Genomic DNA, 20,853 nt, shown 5'->3' on the forward strand with positions numbered 1-20,853 from the left:
AGTGTGCTTTATTACCTTCGAGAAGGCCCCCAGGTTATTCCTACCCTGTTTTTCCAAATTTCTCTTCTTGCCCCACTGGGCAAAATGAGTCTAATCTATACAGACTGGCAGTGAAAGGGAACATTGACTGCCATTCCTAAAGAAGCCCCCCATTGCTCCCCAGGCAGTCCCACAGCAGAGAGCAGAAACAGAAAATTGCCTTTCCAGTGCCCCCAGCCAGGCCGCGTCCCCCGGGAACCCCTCAGGGTTAGAGCGAGCCCTTTGGCTCCGCTCATTATTCCATTTATCTTAGCTGGGCAGGCTTCTGTTTGGATGTAGCTGCTTCCTAAACAGACATTTTAATTCTTGATTTGAGAAACTTTATTGTTTAAATACCAGTTTTGCCTCTGAGGCAGCCAAGGCTTCATGCCCTGCTTGTTAATTATCAGCTCCTAACAGCACTCTTCTGGGAGCTGATGGGGCCCCAGGCCACTACGGAGAGAAGGCTGGCGCTGGGAACAGGGCTCCAGCTCCCTGTGGCAGACTCATCAGAATCCAAAAGACACACAGACAAGAAAACTAACCCACTTCTGTGGGCACACACACCTCAGCTAAGGACCTGGCACTGTGCTTTGCACTGGGGGATTCCAAATAAATGAGACACAGTCCTTGTCTTCAACAAGCTCAGAGTCTAGCAGGGAAGGACACAAGAGTGGCTGTGATTCAAATTCATAGCAGACTTACCGCTAGTACGAACTACCACTAGTATAGGGAGGGGAGTTATTCTACCTGGAATTGGGGTTAGGGAGCAGGTAAAATCTAAGCTTAGGAAGAGAGATAGAACTCTACCAGGATGTAAAAGGATGAACAAATGCGAGGCCCAACAGAAGATCTGGGAGCATAAGAATGCACTCAGAGTGGGAAGCAGTCATCTCTGAAAGGGTGAGTGTGTATGTATGAGAGGGGTGGGGGTGGGAAGGAAGGTCAAAGCCAGCTTGTTTGAATACCATGTTAGGAGTTTGAGCGTTACGCTGGAGGCAAGGGGAGAGTGCTACTGAAGGTCTCTAAACAGAAGTGATGCTTGTGGTCCTATCTGAACCGCCATGGCTGGCTGAGTCTCTCAAAGCCTCCGAAGGAAAACAGCACTGCCTTCAGAAAGCAAGTGCTGGCCATGCAGAAAAACAGGGACTCTTTCCTATGGGGTGGTATGCAGAGAGGTGAAGGGTACACATGGCCCACACCAGCTGGACAACCCCCAGGACTCTCCACTGACGGGGTCCACTATGAGGTGGACCTTTCCTCAATCTCTCAGCAAGGCCTGATCATTGGAAGGATCCTGGCAATGATGTCTCATCTCTGCATCTCCCTCAAGCCCTTGGCAGGTCGAGTACTCTGAAAATGTGCCATGACGTTGGGTCACAGGCTGTGTTCAAATATCTGCAGGAGACTGAGTACACAAGATGGAACTGAGGCATTCTGTGAGGCTCCAGAAAATGCAACTGGCACTAAGGAATATTACAAGCTCAGGGAGCCAAATTTTGAACTCAATTAACAGAGAACTTTCACAACAGCAATTCTTTTTTTTAGTGGTCAGGTTTTCTTGAAAAGAGGTAAGCTCCCCATCACTGGAGGAATTTAAGCATAGGTTCAATAGATCAGTGGTGGCCAAGCCCAGATAATTATCAGGTAGGAACACACATTCCTGAATGCCACCTTTGAAGAGTCTCGGACTCAGTAAGAAACAAAGCGTGGGGCCCAGGAATCTGTATTTTCCTATTTTACCCCAGGTGATTCTGACAATTGACTTAGCTTGGGAGCCACTGGGCTAGCTGACCATTTGCTGGGATGAAGTCCTAAACAAGACGAACTAAATACTATTTAAGGTCCCTTTTTAAATGATTACCTTCTCTTTACCCTCTTACCCGGGCCTTAAAACCTCTCCTTGTGCAATTCCACAGATCTCTTTCCAGCTCAGATAACTCTTTACCAGGGTGTAGAATGATTACCTCAGCTCCCAGCGTTGTCTAAGAGAACGTTCTGTGATGATAGAATGTTCTCTATCTGTGCTGCCCCAGATAGGGGCCACTAGCTATATGAGACTACTGAGCACTTGAAACATGGCTGGTGCTACAGAGGAACTAATTTTTAATTTTATTTATTTGATTGTATTTATTTAATTTAAATAGCCACATGTGGCTAGGGGCTCTGCTATTGGCCAGCGCAGTGTCCTGTGAAAGAGGGCTTACGTATTCACTGTAGGATCCAGGTAAACAAGCGAACTCCCTCCACCACTCTCAGAGCTCATTTCCAGCCTGAAGCACACTACCCGAAGACAGGGAGATTAAATTCAAAGAAAACAGCAGGAAAGGAGTAGCTCTAGGTCAGCTGTATCAAAGACAACAGGTACAGAGAACAAAGAGCCCAACTAAAACTCTCACCCCTAAGGACTTTGCCCTTCTCTGCCCCAGAAAGCAATTAACACCAGCAGCACTGGAAGCACCAGCAGCCACCACCCACCCAGGCAGTGGGGCATTTCCCACCTTCCTCAGCAAGCAGACCTCATTCCCAGGGATGACCTACAACATCCCTTGGTTAACTAAACCTGGAGTCTCAAAGGTTTATAGGGAACTTTGGGGCTGTTTTAGGGTACAGAAATGCAAGAGAGAGAAAATGAATCTAAGAAAAGAAAGAAAGAAAGAAAGAAAGAAAGAAAGAAAGAAAGAAAGAAAGGGAAAAGAAGAAAGAGAAAAAGAAAAAAACAACAACAACCCTAAACCCACTACTTTTCCAGACCTCAAAATTTTTCATCAGGAAAATATATCATCCGCACACTTTCAAACATAACTGGATTCCTGCCCAGGTACAGTACAAAGGCCAAATTCAAACCTGACCGAGAACTCCAGATTAACATGTGTGGCCTTCCAGCCTTGATTCCTGCCTCCCACGTTTCAGGCCCTTTTGCCCAGCATCTGCCTGGACACATGCTCTGAATCTACCACAAAGTGTATTACCTGAGCCAAGAAGTATTGCCTCAACCTTCTGGAATACCAAACGAACACAGGTCAATGCAGCAGCAGGAGCGGCCAGGTGGGTATCAGGAGCCACCTGGCCTATTTAAACAGCTCCCACTGTCAAGCACAGGCCACCAGGCAACCCTCCAGGTAGCTAGCCTGATGCAGAGACCCAGTCCCTCAGAGGAGAGGAACACTGACGGGGAGGAACAGGGGAGAAAGAAAGATCGGCTAGCAAACGCACTGTGGGGGGTGGGGCAATGACGTTCATCAAACACAAGATACTGTTTCTGAAGTTTACTGGAAGATGGTTTCCCCCTTCTATAAAAAGAAAAAGAAAAAAAAACAAGAAGAAAGGAAAGGAAAAGGAAAGAAAAGAAGATCGTGTTGCAACTTCCTTCATCACAGCACACGCTCAGGAAAAAAACCCAGGCCTTGCTTCACTTTCCCATCTGCGCTAACGGTCAGCTCCATCCTGAGCCCCGACTTCTGAGGCCCTGAGAGGCGGGAAGCAAAGATGGCCAGAGCCTAGGGACTGAGAGCCACCCCATCACCTGCCAGCTGCCTGCCCATGCTACCACCTGAGGGGCTGAACACAGGACAGATGAGATTCTTCAGAGCAAGAGAGAAGTCCTGTGAAGGCCCAAGGAAGATAAAAATAGGCTCTGCCACAGGGTCAGCCTGGCCACCTCGTTTTATGACCCTTTCCTCCCTGGCTCTATTCGATGGTCAGCCAACACCCAGGCCCAAGCATTTCCTATTACCAGAAAGATCCCTGGGAGGAGGTCCTTTCTTTCCCCCTCAGCCAAACAGAAGGTTGGGAGTAGCCAGTGTAATTCCTCTCGTTGTTCCTTAGCATCCCTCCCACCGGCCAAACTTTTCTCTGTGCCCTCCCCTGGCTGTGTCACCAGGATGATTCCAGGATGTATGATGCCGGCAAAAAGGACCCCATCCCCCCACCCCTTTCACCCTGAGAAGCCCATCCCATGTCTCCATGTCCTCTGGGGCCACCCCACTGCCTTGACTCCACCACTCACGCACCAGCACCTCCCTGAACCTCTTTCTTGTACAGAAACCCCCACGTCACACCACTTGGCCTGCTTCTGTCAGAGATTGTCAAATGGGAGTATGTGTGAAAGGGCACAATCCTGACTGTGGGGGGCGGTCGTTTTCATTCCCTTTACACACACACACACACACACACACACACACACACACACACACACAAACACGTTCACTCCCCTTCTGAACTGTAAGTTCCCAAAGGCAGGGCCCACTCCTTATCATTGTAGCAATTTGTACAAAATAAGCCTTCTATAAATATTTGATGATACAACATAAATTGCTAGAGCAACTAAGCACTAAATTATAATGGATTCATGGAGGAACTATTGGAGAGGCAGTATCATGAGCCTAAAGGAGCCCAGGTTTTAGAGTAAGAACCTCCCATCATTAGCAGCCCCAGGGGCTTTGCACGTCCAATTCCTCCTGACCCCTCCTGCCCGCTGCCCCTCTCCCCTCCCAGCATTTCCAAGGTGCACTCAAACACCACCTTCCCAGTAAAGCCTTCCCTGAGCCACACACACATTCTAGCAATTCCACAGCCTCCTGCCCTCCTTTCTTTTGCCACTATATCTATCACCATCTGACAAACTGTACCATTTAATTGATGACGTTTTGTCAGTCTCCCCTAGCTAGAATGCAAGCTCCATGCAGACACAATTTTTTGTTTGTTTCTTTGATACATGTAATGTATCCCTGGGACCTAAAATAATTTATAGCACTTAGTAGGTACTCAGTAAATCATTGCTAATGAATGCATTGTTCTGAACATGTCTGACCATGTTCTTCCCTTCTGTAAAATATAAGTATTCTGTAAATACTTTTACTTTGCAGTATTATTTTAGGACTTAACAAGAATAGAAGTAAAAACCTAACGCAATGCCTGACACAAAGTATCTGCTCAATAAAGACTGTTACTAATCTTGGAAACCTTCACAGTGTTGCTAAACCTTCCACAGTGATCTGAATGAGGCAGAAGACTGAAGATTCTTGTATGTATCAAACTTGATCTGCTGTTCTGATCTATCCTTAGGGAGAGTACAAAAGTCAACCTCAGCACTGCTAATTAATGTTCTTGAGTAGTAAGTTGCTTCGCATCTCAGAGGGATAGAAGGCACCCTACGGCAAATCCTGCTTAGAAAGGCAGGAGTCTAGTCTAAGCTGCTAGAAAGAATCAGCCCTCATTGTTCCAAATTCCTCTCATCTCATATAGCAGAGGTATTAAAGGGGTCTAAACCCAAGGGGATGACCCTGACTAGTCTCCCATTCGAGGCTAATCCTGCCATCTGGGCCTCCTGATGGCCAGTCAGCAGGGAAGACAGGAGGCAGACATGGAAGAGAATACATGTTTATAAACACTGGTTGAACGGCTGAATGAATACAACTGCTACAGCCCGGGGAACGGTGACAGAACACCAGCGTGCACAAAGTAAGGGCAGAAAGGAATGGACAGTCCCTGCTGCCTGGAACCTGGGCTACCCACCTTTTTCCCAGTGTAGGGCTATTTTCCCAGCAGTGGGGTTAAAGAAACAGTAATACAGAAAGCCCTTCATGCAACGCAGGAGTCCTCTGAGATCGAGTCTGAGATCAAGCCTGAGCCCTGTGATTCACAAAGGAGGAAACTGAGTGAGGCCCAGACAGGTTCTCAGACCTGCTGAGGACCACACAAGCCAGGTCTCTTGGATACCAGTCCCAATCTGGGTCTCCTACAAATCTGTGGCATGGAGTTAGGTGGCCTCACGAGATTCAAATCTCTGACCTCAGACCTGGCAACTTGGTACTCAACACGGGTCTTCTTGCAACACACAGGAGCAAGGCCAACCGTAAGATCACCTTGGACTGCATCTGTGTGTCTCTGCTTTGTCTGGAGCTAACTGGAAGATGCCAAGAGCTGGAGGAGAGCTGGCCAGTTCCACATCTGTCCCTCCCTCAGTTCAAATTCTCTGAAAGGCAGAAGGGTCATCTCTGTAGTGGAACAGGAAAAGGAGGGGCTCTGGATCAGGGAGGAGAAAGAGAAGAGGCATCAATGGGAAACTGTGGTCAGGGCCCTTACAAGAACGAGAAATCCGTTAGCAGAAACAGAAGGTGCCAGCTTGAGTCAGCACATCTGAAGGTGTGGAGGGAAGAAATGCCCAAAAGACTGTTCTGCTATGAATGGCTTTTTAGCAGACAGGAGGAAAAACAGGGACAGACACTTGGGGGGCCTTTACTATATCCCTGGCTCAGTCTCAGAGAGCCTATCCCAACGTTATTCCATGCCCAGAGCCGTCCCCCTTGTCCCCCACCACCTGAGGATCACCATCGGGACCTTACGTTTAGGCAGGTAGGGCACACTATTGTTCAATTACCACACCTTTATTAGGCAGCTAGGTACAATGCATGATGCCAAAATACTCTATGATTTTTTTTTAATGAGGGCATACTGTCACCTGGAAATAAGAAAATATAAAAATAATGAAGATGTGAGTCTTCAGGAACTTACAATCCACTATCTAGAGGGGCCCCTTGAACATGGAGAAACAGACAGAAACAGATAGAAGGGAAGAGTGTCTTGGCAAGTCTGACAGGGCAGGGCAGGGGAGAGCCACTTCTATTTGAAAGCTTTCAGGAAAGTGGCAGCATTTGTACAGGGTGGGGTAGGTAGATACAGGCAGGGGTGGGGCAGGGAGGCAAGGAAGATACAGATGGACAGATGGCATACATACCATGCATGGGCAAAGGTGCAGGGGGGTGGGGGGGACAGGACAGGGTCCTATTCAGGAAACAGCAAATGTAAGCCACTTAAGCTGAAACATAGCAAGTATTCAGAAAAAAACAAAAAGAAAAACAAAAACCAGACTGGGGTCAGATCAGGGAAGGATCTGGAAATCTCCTATATTCTACAGGCAAAGTGAACCCACTGAAGGGTTTAACCTGGGAAGCTACATGAACAGAGCTGGGCTTTAGGCAAAGTAATCCCCCAAGGCCCTGAGGGGCCAAGCCCTTCCTTCCCCAGCTGAGGTTCTCAGAGGCAGCCGTGTGTTTCTCCTGGCCCCCACCCCACCCCCCTGCTCTCCATTCCTTCTTTCTCTAATTATACCTCAAACTCCAGTTTATGTGCTTTTTAAAAATCTAAGGCAAGGTAACCAAAACAAGTCCATGAAATCAGAAGGCTAAGGGGCACTCATGCCCCTCCTCCCCCAGGCTAGGAGCCCAGGTGACCAGCACCCTGCCAAGGGAGGGGGACACGGAAGGTATGAAGCCCCGGAGAATCCCTCAGGCTCCGGTGGAAAGGATGGGACACTTGGGAGCCCAACAGTCAGAGGGAATAACAAAACTTCAGTGTTTGTATAAACATAAGCATTTACAAAGCAGGCTACTATACACACTCATTCTGTCCCCATTTCCTTCTACCCTTCAGAGATCTGGGTGCCTGTAAGGACACAGGCATGGCGAAGGGCACAAGATGACCCCTGCTACCGTCACCAGCACAGGAGAGTTGACAGGGTGCTCCAAGTTCCAAGGCCCCTGTGGCCTCCCCACCAGTCCACCTGCATTCCTAGGATGCTCTAAGTTCCACACGTGCAGCCTCCAATGTCCAGGGCTCCCTCTCCACTTCCCTGCCCCCCACGGTCCTCTGAGCTCTGGAGAAGTCAGGCCTGCCAAGCAATCTGCAGGTTCTCCACTTAGAGAGGCTTCAATTCCCCAGCTGCGCTGAAGGCTGGCCTTTAGAATCTACAAGCCTTCCTCTAAGAATTACAGAAGTCAGAGAAGGAGGCCCGGAACAGAGAAGAGGGAGGGTACGGTTACTCCAAGGACAGGAGCTCCTTCTGTCAGAGTTAAAAATAAACTCTTAGCAATTTACACCCAACTCCTCCCTCCAGAAGCCAATAGGCCTTGGCAGATAAATCTCTCCCTGCAGAGAAAATGAGGCCCCAGGGGGACAGACAGGAGAAAGCAGTCCACAGAGACATGGTCCAGTATGCAACTCTAGGTGAAGCCAGAGGGCCCCCCAAGACCTACCTCGGCTCCTATTACTCTCCCTCACACACCTCTTCTCCCAAACAAACCCCAAGCTCAGAAAAAAGACGCAGAACCTTTGTTTGCATGGTTAGTACCAACACCTGTCCAAGGATTAGATAAATCAGAAAGAAGAGAATGCCAAAGTCGAGCTAAAAGAAATACTCTGCCCAGTATCTATCAGTTACACAGGTACCCCAGCTACCTGAGCCCCTTTCCCTCACCTGCCCAGGATCCCTAGGCAGTAGGGGAAGAGACCATCTCGATGGACTTCAGTGCACATAGATAGCAATAACCCTGCCCCGACCGTCAGGTGACATAAGAGACCCATGTTCTCTGTGACCCACTGCAGGTGGAGAAGCTGGAAAGGCCAGAGGGGCCCTGGCCTGACTCAGGAAGGAGGCCCGAGAGCCAGGGCCTAGTGAGCCTTGGAAGCCAACAGGATGAGGTTACGCTTCTGAGCATGGTAACCCGAAGCCCCACACTGCAGAGGGGGAGAATTTAGCTTGGCAACAGGGCAGGAGTCCTAGGGCAGGTAGCCTGCACAGTCACAGGGCAGTCGGGGTGAGGGCCTGGGGCAGCCTCACACGGGGCTCTCCCACTCATTCCCACACACCTTCTGGCGGGGAGGTCTGCTTGCCAGTGCAGCCTGGAGGAAGCCAGAGCAGGAGGAAACACAGGGGAAAGTCTCATGGACTCTGATGAACTTTCGCACCCTCCCCCTAACCCTTCCCCTGATGGAGAAGAAGCCAGGCACCCCCACGGAGCCTGTGTATGCGCTGCCCTCTTGTCTTATAGCCAGGGCTTGGCCGGTGGTTGGGGGCAACTTGCTTTCCTGAGCGCTAGGAGGGAGATATGACACCTGGAGCAGCAGCAGCCATGGCTCACTCCCAGCTAAAGAGAAGGGGGCACATGGGGAGACCAAGTGCGCAGAGAGAGACTCAGGTCCGCAGTGTGGCCGCAAGACCTGGGGCAGACGGCAGGGCTGGACTGTGAGGGGAGACTGCAGCACTGGCAGGTTTATTTTTAGCTGTTGGGACAGAGGGGCTGAGTAACAGTTCCAGGCCCTGGGCGGGAGGCCAGGTTGCAAATGTCCCGTGTGTAGGCTGGGAGCCTAGTGACACTATGGATCATCACAATGGCAGCGAAGTGATGGACGCCATCACCTGCCACCGAGGGCTGGGGGCAAGGTGCCCCAGAGGGGTGTGAAGGTGGAGGAGCCGGCAGGGGTTTGGCAGTAGGTCCCCTTCGCCTCTGCTTTCGGTTCAGAAGACTCAGTGGATGCAAGTAAAGCAGAGAGAAGGCATCAACAGTAAAGCCCCCTGTGTTTCCCTCCTCTTCTCTGAGACAGAAAAGGCTTCGAACGGTGGCCAGTTTCCGCCTTTAGCCACCACTCCTCACCTTCCAGATGAGTGCTCCATGGACACTGGCCATGGAGATGCCTGGGACGTCCCTCAAGAGTAAGATGCCCTTTCATATGAACCTTCTGGGCAGCTCAGGTTCCTAGCAGAATAAACACAGAGCTTGGCCCGTCTTGGAGGGGAACAAGAGTTACAGACCGGGTTTGACCTTGGGGCCGCGTCCCAGCCTCTCCCACCGGCCGGCTAGCACACAGAGATATTTACTGGATCAGAGAATAAAGACCCCCAGCCCTGCTCTGCCAGAGGCTGCATACAACTTCATCCCCTTTCCACTGTGTGTCTTCTTCCTCCAACCACAGACGATGGCCTGGCACACAGGACCCCATAGTCCAAAGCTTCAGGGCTGAAACTACTGCTTTAGCATTAAGTGAACAGGAAGAAAAGGAGAGAGAACAGACAGTTCCGGGCATTTCTTTCTCCTCTCGCTTCTTTGGACTTCAGATATCCAATCTTACAAGCCTTGGGGAGGGCGGGTGAGTGGTACCCGGATGTAAACCCTAATTTCCTCATCAGCTTTGGGAACAGTCCCCACCTCTCACCTCTGAACAGTTCCCAGTCCATTCCACATCTCTGGGTGAATTAGAAACCCATTTGGATAAGCCTAGCCACAAGCCAACACAAAGCCTGCCTAGTGGACAGTGGGTTAGATTGCAGCCCTCACTCCATCCCTCAGCTGAGTGTCCCGTGCAGGGCACGGCCTGAACAACCAGTCACAGCAGCCACATGTGGCCCCACACCTCAAATGGGAACAAAGTTTCAGATGGAGAACATGAAGAATTCCTCATCTCCACCTTGAGACACCACTATACTAAGATTCTTCTGACTTCAAGGTAAGAATGGATCCCCACCCCAACCCCACCCTCAAGTTACACAGCCCATCCTCTCTGCTGGTGCACCAGCTGGAACACTTTCCAAGTCTTCGCACAAGAGAAGGAGCAAGTGGTCAGTGATGATTAGTAATTAACTGGATGCAGCTCCCCTAGAGCCTAGCATCAAGCCTATCAAAAGGGCATCCATGCTGGCCCAGGTGCTGCTGATGGTCAGACATGGAGGTCAGCAAGCCATCCTGACAACTCTTGGCCTCTTTCCCTGGCCCAGCCTTCCACCACCCCCCAATACCAGTGCTCAGGAGCAATTGGTAGCCTGACCTCTGACATATGCACCAAAGCCTGGAAAATTTAACTGACCTACTCAAGGTCACATGACCCGTTAGCAGGGCACACAGACTGGACCCCTTTTTTTGCTTTCTTCTCTAGCACTTAACCAATAATAAGATAAAAATTTGTATCCATATATACCTTAAAATGCAAAATATCTGTATCCCTCTAATGATGAGAAAAGGTACAAAATCTCATTTGGGTTACACAGCTGCCCAGTGGCATGGCCCCTTCTTTTTACCGATGTCCCCATTTATGAGGTGACCTATGTAGAAAAAGCCTAGTGACCAGTTAGGTGAGCTCAGTTTTGCACTGCAAGGGCCATCATCTCTCTAGCAACCAAAAAAACCAAAGGAACCCAGCCTAAGAGGAGGTCCCAGGGAACTGTGTCCCTGACGAAGACACATGGTAAGACCTTGGACATAGCGCTGACCCTTTCGTGACTGGCCTAGCCTCCCACTCCAGTGAGATGGAAAGAGTCAAGAAAGATGATCAGGAAGTGTCACCAGCTCTAAGGTGCAATGAGGTATGGGTCTCTTTACCACCTGGCCTTACATCATTACCCAGAGCAGGTGCAGCCCCTTCGAACACAAAGAACAACCCTGCCCTGCCTGCCCACCTCCCTCCTGGTACACTGAAGCACTGGAAGGGTGCAGTTCAAGGAAGAGAGAAGAAAGGAGATGCCACAGGGCCCGTGGAAGGGCCTGAATCAGAAGAGAGGAAGCAGGACCTCAAACCACCAGGGACAGTCCTGAATAAGAGCATGGGAGGGCCTCTTGGGAATCACGAAAGGACTCCAATGCAGATGTCAATGCTCGGTCCTTCCCCACTGTGGCTGACACTCACATCCCTGAGATTCACGGGTGACAGGAGCTTTTGCCCCTCCTCCAACCCCAGGATCTGGCCAGGGATTAAGTCTGTAGTCCTGCAGCTTGACTCCTCCAAGCTTCTCCCTGAATCCTGACACCTGCTGCTTAAGGAGACTCATCAACTGGTGATGGGTCAACTCCTCTGGCCCCAAGCAGTCAAAACATCTTAATCATGGGCACCAATACCTTCAACCTGCTGAAAGGGAACCTCTTCATTTCCCAGGTATCCACCAATATCTGGTCCTGAGGCCTGGGGCTCCTTTTCTCCTCCCTTCCATCAGCCACTGATCCCAGATCTTAGCTAGAGATTATTTTCAAGCTCGATCGAAGCCCAGAATTCACAAGTGAAAAAGGACCATGCGGTGACCCAACTCTGATCCTGCTTCAGTGGATGCCAAGAGTCCGGCTGCAGTAAACAGGGGCCAAGGCCCCACAAGAGGGAGGGGGGTCTCTGAAACCAAAAACTAGGCCTCCCCAGTCTGAACCTCGGTGATTTGCCACCCTTCTTTACAACAGCCTGTTTACTTCATGCCCCTCAAATACGGTAAAAATTACTTTTAATATAAAGCTAGGTTTGGTTCAATTCTGGGCCACCAACCGTACTGGCTCCTTGCCCACCTGATCTCCTGTTCTCCTCTCAGGGCCAGTGTCACCAGCCCCTCCTACAGATCTGCTTATACTTCAGAGGCCCAGCAATGAGCCATCTCTGGCTCCTATGGTCCTCACAGATTTCCCTTCCAAAACTCTTCTACCCCCAAACACACGATTTCATCTCTAGACCAACACCGTGCAGAACTTTCTACCAGCATGAGTATATTCTTCCGCACTATCCAGCTCAGCAGCCAGTAGCCATGTGTAGCTACTGAATACTTGAAATGTGGCTAGCTGATTTTTAATTTAAGTTAGATTAATTAACTTTAGTTTAAACAGCCAAGAATGGGTACTGGCTGCCATATTGCACAATGCAGACGACATCTGTTAATGCCTTCTCCAAGTTGGTTTCTTGACCCCCTAAATTTTAAGGCACTTTATATGTCTGTATCCTCTATACAATCAAGCATATATTAGTATGCTCAACGAACTGTTAACAACCTATAACCTCAGTGGATATAAAAGAGGCTGATGTGGGGCACCTGGGTGACTCAGTTAGTTAAGTGTCTGACTTGATTTCAGCTCAGGTCGTGATCTGAGTCCTGAGATCAAGTCCCGCCTTGGGCTCCATGCTGGGCCCAAAACCTGTTTGAGATTCTCTCTCTCCCCCTCTCCTGCCACTCCTCCACCTCCTGCTCTCTTTTTCTTCACAAGAAAAGAGACCGATTTAGTCAATGAAACTTTCCCCCCCATGTGATTCCATCCAGCAAACTGCATTCAGGACACCGCCCCTCAGGCTGCCATGCTACCAATCTTGCTCCCCAGGAGGTATTCAGCATGAGATGTGCCGGAGAGGACGCTGCCTGTCCTGTGGGGCTGGGGGAGCTCCTGTGTCTCCCTCTGCGTCCAGAAGAAGCGTGGGAGGTTCCGATTATCTCCCCTTCAGAACACCAAAGGAAGCCACACCACAGTGACACAAAGTGACCTGGGGAGGGAGAACCACTGGAGAAAGGAAAGGAGAAGACATCACAGGACACTGTTTTCTCTAATCCACGCAATGGAAAGATAAACAGAGATAAGGTATGACAACATTCTATATTTTGTAAAGCAATAATACGCTTCAACTAATCAGAGTCATGCAGCGGAGAGGGACAACAGTGCCAGCTTTAATTAAATTTGTTCAGCTAATACCCAAGAGTCCGTATGACACAGAGAAGCAGGAAGCAGCTGAGGAACCCCATGGGGAATACAACTAATTATTACCCAAGTGGGTTGAGACTAGGTGTCCTTACCAAAGAAATAGTTAACAGAATTCCTACGTTCTTATACAAAAAATAAGTAAGATGTCTATCAAACACTCCCTAAAAGGGGCGGAGATGGTATAATTTTTTTTTTTTTAGAAAAGCTTCTTACCCGATTTAAAACTCATGAAGCTGCTGAGTTGTATAGACGCTGCCCCTTCAACTTCAGGGGTTATTGCTGGGGAGGCAATAAATACCCACCCGGCACCCCCTCGCCAACAGTCAAGGGGGTGAGAGAGGAGTGCCTCAGGCCTGAAGGGCTCTGGAGCAGCCGCCAACCCCAGGTCTGAGCCTGCTGACGTCATTGCGGTTATGAAGTGGGAAGAGGCCTGAGACGGGAAGTCAGGTGTCCTGGGTTCTAATCCTGCCTCTGCCAAGTGCATGGCTCTATTACCTCCAGTGAGTTTTTGCTCTGGGTCTTGGCTTTCTCATCTGCAAGACAAGGGGGTTAGATGAGATGACCTCTGGAGTCCCTTCCAACTCTGACCAAGTGTAAGACTCAGAACATAGAAAGAGCAGCCAGGATAGATGGTGAGGTGAGGTCACAGCACCCACTAAAAGCACTAAAATGTTGGCTCTCTGAGGTGGAGGTAGAAAAGCAGCAGCACGAGTTTGGACTTCTTTTTTTTTTTTTTTTTTAAGCACTGATTTCACTTAAGAGGGCTAAGAGGTCACCAGACCACAAAAGGAGCAGGACGTGGTAGCCACCACCTCCCATCCACTCTCAGAGCTGTGAAACAGCAGAGGCCCTGCTCCAGCCCTACAGCTCCTGCCCCAAATCCCCAGGAATGGCCTAACACACAATGTAGAGTACGGTCTGATCCCTTTTTCCACAGGCACCTTCCCAGTGGGGCAATCCGTCCTAGCCCACAACATCCATCCCTCTTGTTTTATAATCAAAACACTCCTGGTTTTGAAAATCATTTTACTACTCAGCACCTAAAGTTAAGTTCATCAAGATTCAAGATCTAGAAATCTCTTTGGTGTATGTCTCAAACAGGATTCCCCCCACAAGCTGTAATTATGTCTTAGCCAATATTTGGATATGGAAGAGCTGTTGACACTGCTGTCGGTCTCCGAATGCCTCATACCTTCTTTCTTCCTCTATTATTAAGTTTTTACACAAAGATGTGTGGGAATCTACAATTTAACAGTTGAGTCAACTTATAAGATCTGGGCGCCGACTGCCTGTCAAAACAGACTGACTTCAATCTTCACCCACTTCTAACCTGAGATGGATGAATTATGAGTGTTATTTAAAATGCTGCTGGATTTTTCCTTTGGAAACTATTTACGGAAGGGAAACATCCAAATCTCTCTCCTATTCATTACAATAACAGAAATCTGAATTACAGGAGAAATCTGAATTGCCACCCTACAACACTTTAGCGTGTGGTTTTCTGTGTCATTAAATAGAATAAAAAGAAGTTGAGAGCTTTTGTTCTGAAGTCTTTATTATAATAGTCCAACTGTCTAAGGGAATGAACAGCTATCGTCCCCAAACTGCTGATGGGTGAAGGCAGATGGCCTCTCAGAGGGATAGAAAACTCTCCCAGAAAGAACGTCTGTCACTTCCTCACCGGCACAGGTTAACTGTGGTCAAATAGTCTTCACTCAACTCCACTCCCCAAGGTCAGAGCCACAGTTAAACCACCACACCTCCTCCCTGTCCCCACTTACGAGTATGGAAAAAGTGGTCTAAGGCACAGCAACCAAAAAGCCCACAGCAACAGCTTACAGTAAAAACCAAAGAATCTGACAGTGTTGGGGCTAGCTGAAAGCTCCCCACCCCCCACCCCCAAAAGGAGGATGCAAGCAGCAAGGAAATAATTTTAGAGGCCTTAAAATCTGGAAATTGGACCTGCTTGCCCTCTGCAACTGCAAAGTACCAACCAGAGTTCTGTTACATCTAATTATATATTCCAACAGTTCCACCCATCACACCTATCTGAGTTTTGTATTAACAGCTGAAATACAGCTAGCTGGGGGGGGGGGGGGGGCAGCCAGGGGGAAGAGAAAAATATAACACAGGAAGTATTTTTCTTCTCCTCCAATCATTAAGATGCCCCAGGGGAAACAGGCCTGATGTGTCACCTTTAGAGATGTGGTTTGATCTGAAACCTGTCTGAGGGGAAAACCTTTTTAGTGACCCTGAACACTGGCTCACACTGCACTAGGGACCCACCCATCTCATCAGACCTCCAAGTCCATTCTGTTTAACTTCTGAAATAGGTATTCTCACTTAAATCCTCATCCCCTCCCCACCCCCAACCACCACACCCCCTTAAAAAAAAACACACACACACACACAACGAGGTTGGGTTTCCCCAGCTCAAGGATAACGCTCCCTCCTACTGTCCACCAATCGCCTACGTCCAGAGCTTAAGTGGCCATCTCCGATTTGCGGAATCAGCACCGGGCCAAGCCGTGGTTTAGAGACCGGGTTCACAATGATCAATGGAGCTATGGAAACAGCAGACATCGCGCCAGAGCCTGCTGGCCTCCCATCTGGAGCCTCACAGGCACTGAAGGTAGGAGGGGGGGGGCTGCTCTCGGATCAAAACAGTCCCTCCCCCGCGCCCGGGGGGCGGTGTCCCCGCGGAATCTCCAGCCTGGCACCTCCCGGGCCGGCGCGCCCCAAGGCGGCACGGCCGCGCTCGGGAGGCCCAGGGAAGTGAAATCACACATTCCGGCTCCCAAATAAGGAGCGAGGCTAAATAAACCTCTGCTATCCGACTTCTCCAAACTAACCGACCAACCAGCTCAATGAGTAATGGGTCTTTTGTGCCCGCAGAAAGAAAGAAAGGAGGGAGGAGAGGATGGGGAACCACAACCCCCGAAAATCACTTCCTTGAGCCGGGGTGAAATTAGCAGAAGTGGTCCCGAAGCCAACCGTTGCGCCTTGGCTGGATCCCGCTCAAAGCCCAAAATGGCAGAGTCCTCACGAGTCCTCTCGGGTCCCGCCACTCACACCCGGAGGTGACCGGAAACTCGGTCTGGCGGCGTGGTCCGCGCGGACCTGACCTTCCCTGTGGCCCGCCCGCCCCCTGCCGCGCACTTGGCTACCCTCGGGAGCCCGGGACCCACAGCCCCGCCGCGGCCACTCCTCCACGGCCCAGTCGGACTGACACCGGGTCCGGGAAGGGTCCGCGCGATAGCGCCCGGCGACTGTGCGCTTCGGCCGCTCTGAAGCGCGGGGCGGGGGTCGTCCCCGGGGGCCCCCCTATGCCCGTCCTCCCCTCCCCCGGCCCCCGAACTTACTTTTAGGGCGAATTTCTCCTGGGTCCTCTTATTGAAGATCTGTAAAACTTTCCCGTTGATGCCCAGTCCCAGGACCTGGGTGGTGACCTTGTAGTCGTCGATGATGGCGTTCTTCTTGATCTGCAGGCTCGACTTGACATGGAACTGGGGAAACTGCTGCGGGGGCTGCGGCGGCGGCTGGGCCGGGGGGTGAGGCTGGGCCGGGGCGGGGGGCTGCGGCGGCGGCGGCGGCGGGTTGGGGAACAGCACCGGCGGGGTCTGGCCTTGGGAGTTAGACAGCATGGTGCCCGGAGACGCGGAAGCAGAGGCGGGAGGGCCCGCGGCCGCCCCCTCCTCCGGCTCCGGACGGGGTCCCCGCCACCCCCCGCCCGGCTGCGAAGTTTGCTCCGGGCTGGAGCCGGCTTCCCCGCCCCGGCCCGGCTCCAGGCTCGGCGGGTCGCAGGGCTCCGTGGGTCCCGCCGTGCGCCGCTGGCGCCCACCAGCCCTGCTCCCTCCCTCCCACCCTCCCCCCGGGGGCCTGGCGCTCGGGGGACCGCGGGACGGCGGGGGCCCGGCCCGGGGGGGAAGCGGCCGCGCGACAATGTACCCAGCCCGGGGGCCGGCGGCCGCGTCACAGCCTCGTCTGCGTCCGGGGCCGGTCCTTAAAGGGGAGGGTCGGAGGGGCCGGGCTTGGGGAGGCGGGGCGGGGCCGGGGAGGCGTGGGCGTGGGGAGGGGCTGGCCTTAAAGGGGAGGACGCGAGGCACCCAGAGTGTGGCGGGCCGGGGCTGCCGGCTGGGGCTGGGGGGTGAGGGACAGGGAATGGGGCTGAGAAATCCTGGTTCGTAACTGATCGGAGCCACGCAAAGGCAAGAGGGAGCCGTATGAAAGTAGCTGTATAATTCACGTAGAAGAGCCACTTTCCTCCAGTTGTCTGTCTCTTTTAGACCGCAGCAGCCAATTGGGAGAAGGGGTGTATTTTGAAGGCGAGAGGTGGCTGACTAGTAAGTATTAGCTGCAGGAGACCTCGGGTGAGCAGGAATTACAGAGAATTACAGAGGTCCTTCGTCCTCGAAATAGGTGTGAGGCAAATATTAAATATTTTCTAGGCCGTTTTCCTCTGAGTTTTGCACTTCTTTTCTCATAAATTTGTTTTTCAGTTAAAGATTTATCATTGTATTAACTGTGAAGAATGTAGAAATTATAACTTTGAACTTTTTTTCATAGAAATGAGCTTAAAAAAAAAAAGGAAACTGGGTGGGAAAAGGATAGACTGACCTTCAGACTTCTGTGCGATCCTGAGCAAGTCGTGGCTCCTCCTCTCAGTCCCTCAGTGGGAAGAGTAGCAGTACCTTTCCACAGGGGTGTGGAGAGAATTAGATAAGACGGTGTAACAAAAAGGAAGGTTTGGGAACTAGGTTCTGATCTCCAGCGTGGAGGAGTTAGTCCCTGAACTTGCACCATCAGGAGAAGTGGGTATTTCTAAGAAGTCGAGTTCTAGTCCACATGAGCCCCATACCTCTGAGGAAGATGCCAAGGATCCAGCTGGGCCTGTAGTAGCCCCAGTCGGGGGAGCTGACTGGGGAGGCCCTAAGTATAAGCCGCTTCAGGGCCTCCAGACACGTTCTGATGGGCGTGGGGGATGGTCATCAAATACATCCCTGCCGACCTCTTCCAGGCTCTGACTAGTGTAACAGTTGAAAAATAAGACAAAGGAACCAGACAGGTGAAGACAAAACCTCAGCTTGATTACTGATAGCGCAAAATTTAAAATGGGGCTTGAGCTATGGCCACATATGGCCCTTAATGGATCCCCCCAACACTCCAGAAGGAACGAGAGGTGGAGCCAAAGGCAGGAGTCACCCTTCCGAAACAGTTCTTCCCGGAGGGGGCGGGGGGGGGGGGGGCGCAGAGTTCGTTCCACGGGGCCGGGAAGGAAACAGTTCCCCTCGCACAAACTTGGCTCTTTGGAAGCGGAGGTCATTTAGTGTACAACTTAAGTGCGTACAAGCCGCCATGCTCGGCCTCCCAGTGGTAAACGGTGTTCACTTGTGGGGAAGAACACAGGGACAACAGAACAGCATGGCGAAAGCGCGCAGACACGGGTCCGGGAGCTGGAGGTGGAGGTGGAGGGATTCACCTCCGGCTGCAGTAGCTGAGGGTGGATGTGGTTAGAGAGCTCCCCCCACCCCCTGACTCTTCAAAGACACAGGGACCGCCTCAGGCCACAGAGATTGGAACCGCCTTCCCCTCTCTGGTTCTGTAGTATTGCTGTCACCTCGCGTGGGCACACACGGGAGATGCCCAGGGAGGGAGAGAAGGACGGATGCAGGGGTGGGGAGGTAGAAAGCTCCAAGCTCAGGCTCTTTCTCCGCTGATTGCAGCTCCCTGGTCTGGGGCTGCTCCCGGCTCTGAGCAGGTCTTTTCCTGACCACAGAGAGTGTCGCTGGGGGCTTCCTAGTGCTTGGCATTGAGCTTTCACCTGCTTCTCTCCACATGGCTAGAAAGAAGATAAGCTCTTTTTGCCTTTTCAGAGATAGGAAGGCACAGTGGAAGGAGAACAGAGTTTAGAGACAAATGACCTGAGTTCAAGTCCATCCTCAAGTTGGGTTACTGTGAGCAAGCCATTTATCCTCTCTTTGTATCTGAGCAAATGAGAAAAATAATAACATTGACTTTCAGGGCTGAGTGAGAATTTAATGAGATCGCATTTATGAGAACTCTTCATAAACTATAAATTATCAGGAATAATAATAATAATTATTATTATTATTATTATTATTATTGAAGCATGGCTGGCTGGTTCTTCTGCTCCATGCCCCCTGCCTGGGGATCTGTCCCTGATATCAAAACTATCTTTCTAACTAGCTGGGGCTCTGGGGAGATGCTGAAGCCCCGTGACCTAGGCATAACAAGACAACTGAAACCCCAGCTGGGGATTCCTCTCTGAGTTACATGGGCCTTGTAGGCCTCGGGGCACACAAGGACTCCAAGGGCATGTTCGTGTGCTTGTGCATAGAAGTTACATAAACTGCACACAGTCTCCAGAAAATGCACACCTACATGAACACAAACATCAGCACAACGTGCAGGCGTCTAGCACAGAACACATACCTAAGGGATGCATAAAAACTGGGAGTGAGTGAGCTGGGGAAAAGGGAGATGCACTGGGCAAGAGATCCAGTCTTAAGTTCCCTTGCAGACCAACTAGTCATAACCTCACTGGAGTCCCTTGCCCTCTCAGTTCCTTCTTTCTCATCTGTGAAAAACGATAACACATTGGCCCTGCCCACCTCATAGAGCTACTGTAAGAATAAAACAAATCCTTTTCCCTTAGGACACAGAAGTCCATAGTCCTATTTGTACAATGCCACGCTCTCAATGATGTGTAATAAACGTCTTAAGCACTTTTTATGGATGTGTAGAAGCACTTTGAAAGTTAAAAGTCTATGCAGATAGAAAGTACCATTTTTGTCTATTATCGACATACAGACACATAAGCCACACGATACTGTGCTCATGAAGACAATTAAAAGACCTCACGTGCATAGAGTCAGATTAATTTTAATCCTCTATTCAGGACACAGCCTCATCATTGGTCCAGGTATCTCTACTTTTATTTGGTGATCAGTTATTTTTAATAATGCAAGAGGCACCTGTGAATCCCTTACCCAAAATAAACACCAGGGCTTTGACAGTGGAAGAACTCGGTGGTTCCTCTCTCCCCACCCCAATCTACTTCTGTTTCCCCAGCCAAAGATAACGATTATCTTGAATCCTGTGTTCACTGTTCCCTTGCTTTCCTTCCATATAGTTTAATTGCATAAGGTATAGGTGTCTGACCTTCATAAAAGATAAAGCTGATAGTGTCTTAGAAAGGAGGTGGATAAGAGTGACATTATTAACAAGATGAGGTTAAAATAAAGAAACATCTGGTGATGGTTTCAAAGCATCCCCTACATTCTCATGGGGATGATGATGGTGGTGGTGGTGGTGGTGGTGATTGGGTGCTTAGTCTGTGCTCAGCCCTCCATCTGCATCATCTCATTTAACTCTCATAAAGATCTGTGGCAGATGGCTAGTTATTTGGGTCAATACCCATTTCCCCTTCTTTGGTAGTAAAGAACTTCCAATATTTAGCTAAGCACATGACTTCCCTGAGTAAAAATTACATTTCCCAGGCTCCATTATAGCTGGTTGTGTTCTCGAGATTAAGTTCTAGCCA

General features: G+C 50.4%; 1 protein-coding gene across 1 annotated transcript in view; it reads right to left on the minus strand.

The window, feature by feature from the left end:
• MAPKAPK2 (MAPK activated protein kinase 2) overlaps nucleotides 1–17,126 on the minus strand; it is a 44,544-nt gene extending 27,418 nt beyond the window's left edge. The window contains exon 1 of the mRNA XM_026480729.4: nucleotides 16,652–17,126. Within this exon, the coding sequence (XP_026336514.1) occupies nucleotides 16,652–16,933 (282 nt within the window). The 5' untranslated portion in view covers nucleotides 16,934–17,126. The remainder of the gene's footprint in view (nucleotides 1–16,651) is intronic.
• Between the last annotated feature and the right edge of the window lie 3,727 nt (nucleotides 17,127–20,853).

The sequence above is a fragment of the Ursus arctos genome, unplaced genomic scaffold (genome assembly GCF_023065955.2).
Source record: "Ursus arctos isolate Adak ecotype North America unplaced genomic scaffold, UrsArc2.0 scaffold_2, whole genome shotgun sequence".
Classification (NCBI taxonomy): Eukaryota; Metazoa; Chordata; class Mammalia; order Carnivora; family Ursidae; genus Ursus; species Ursus arctos.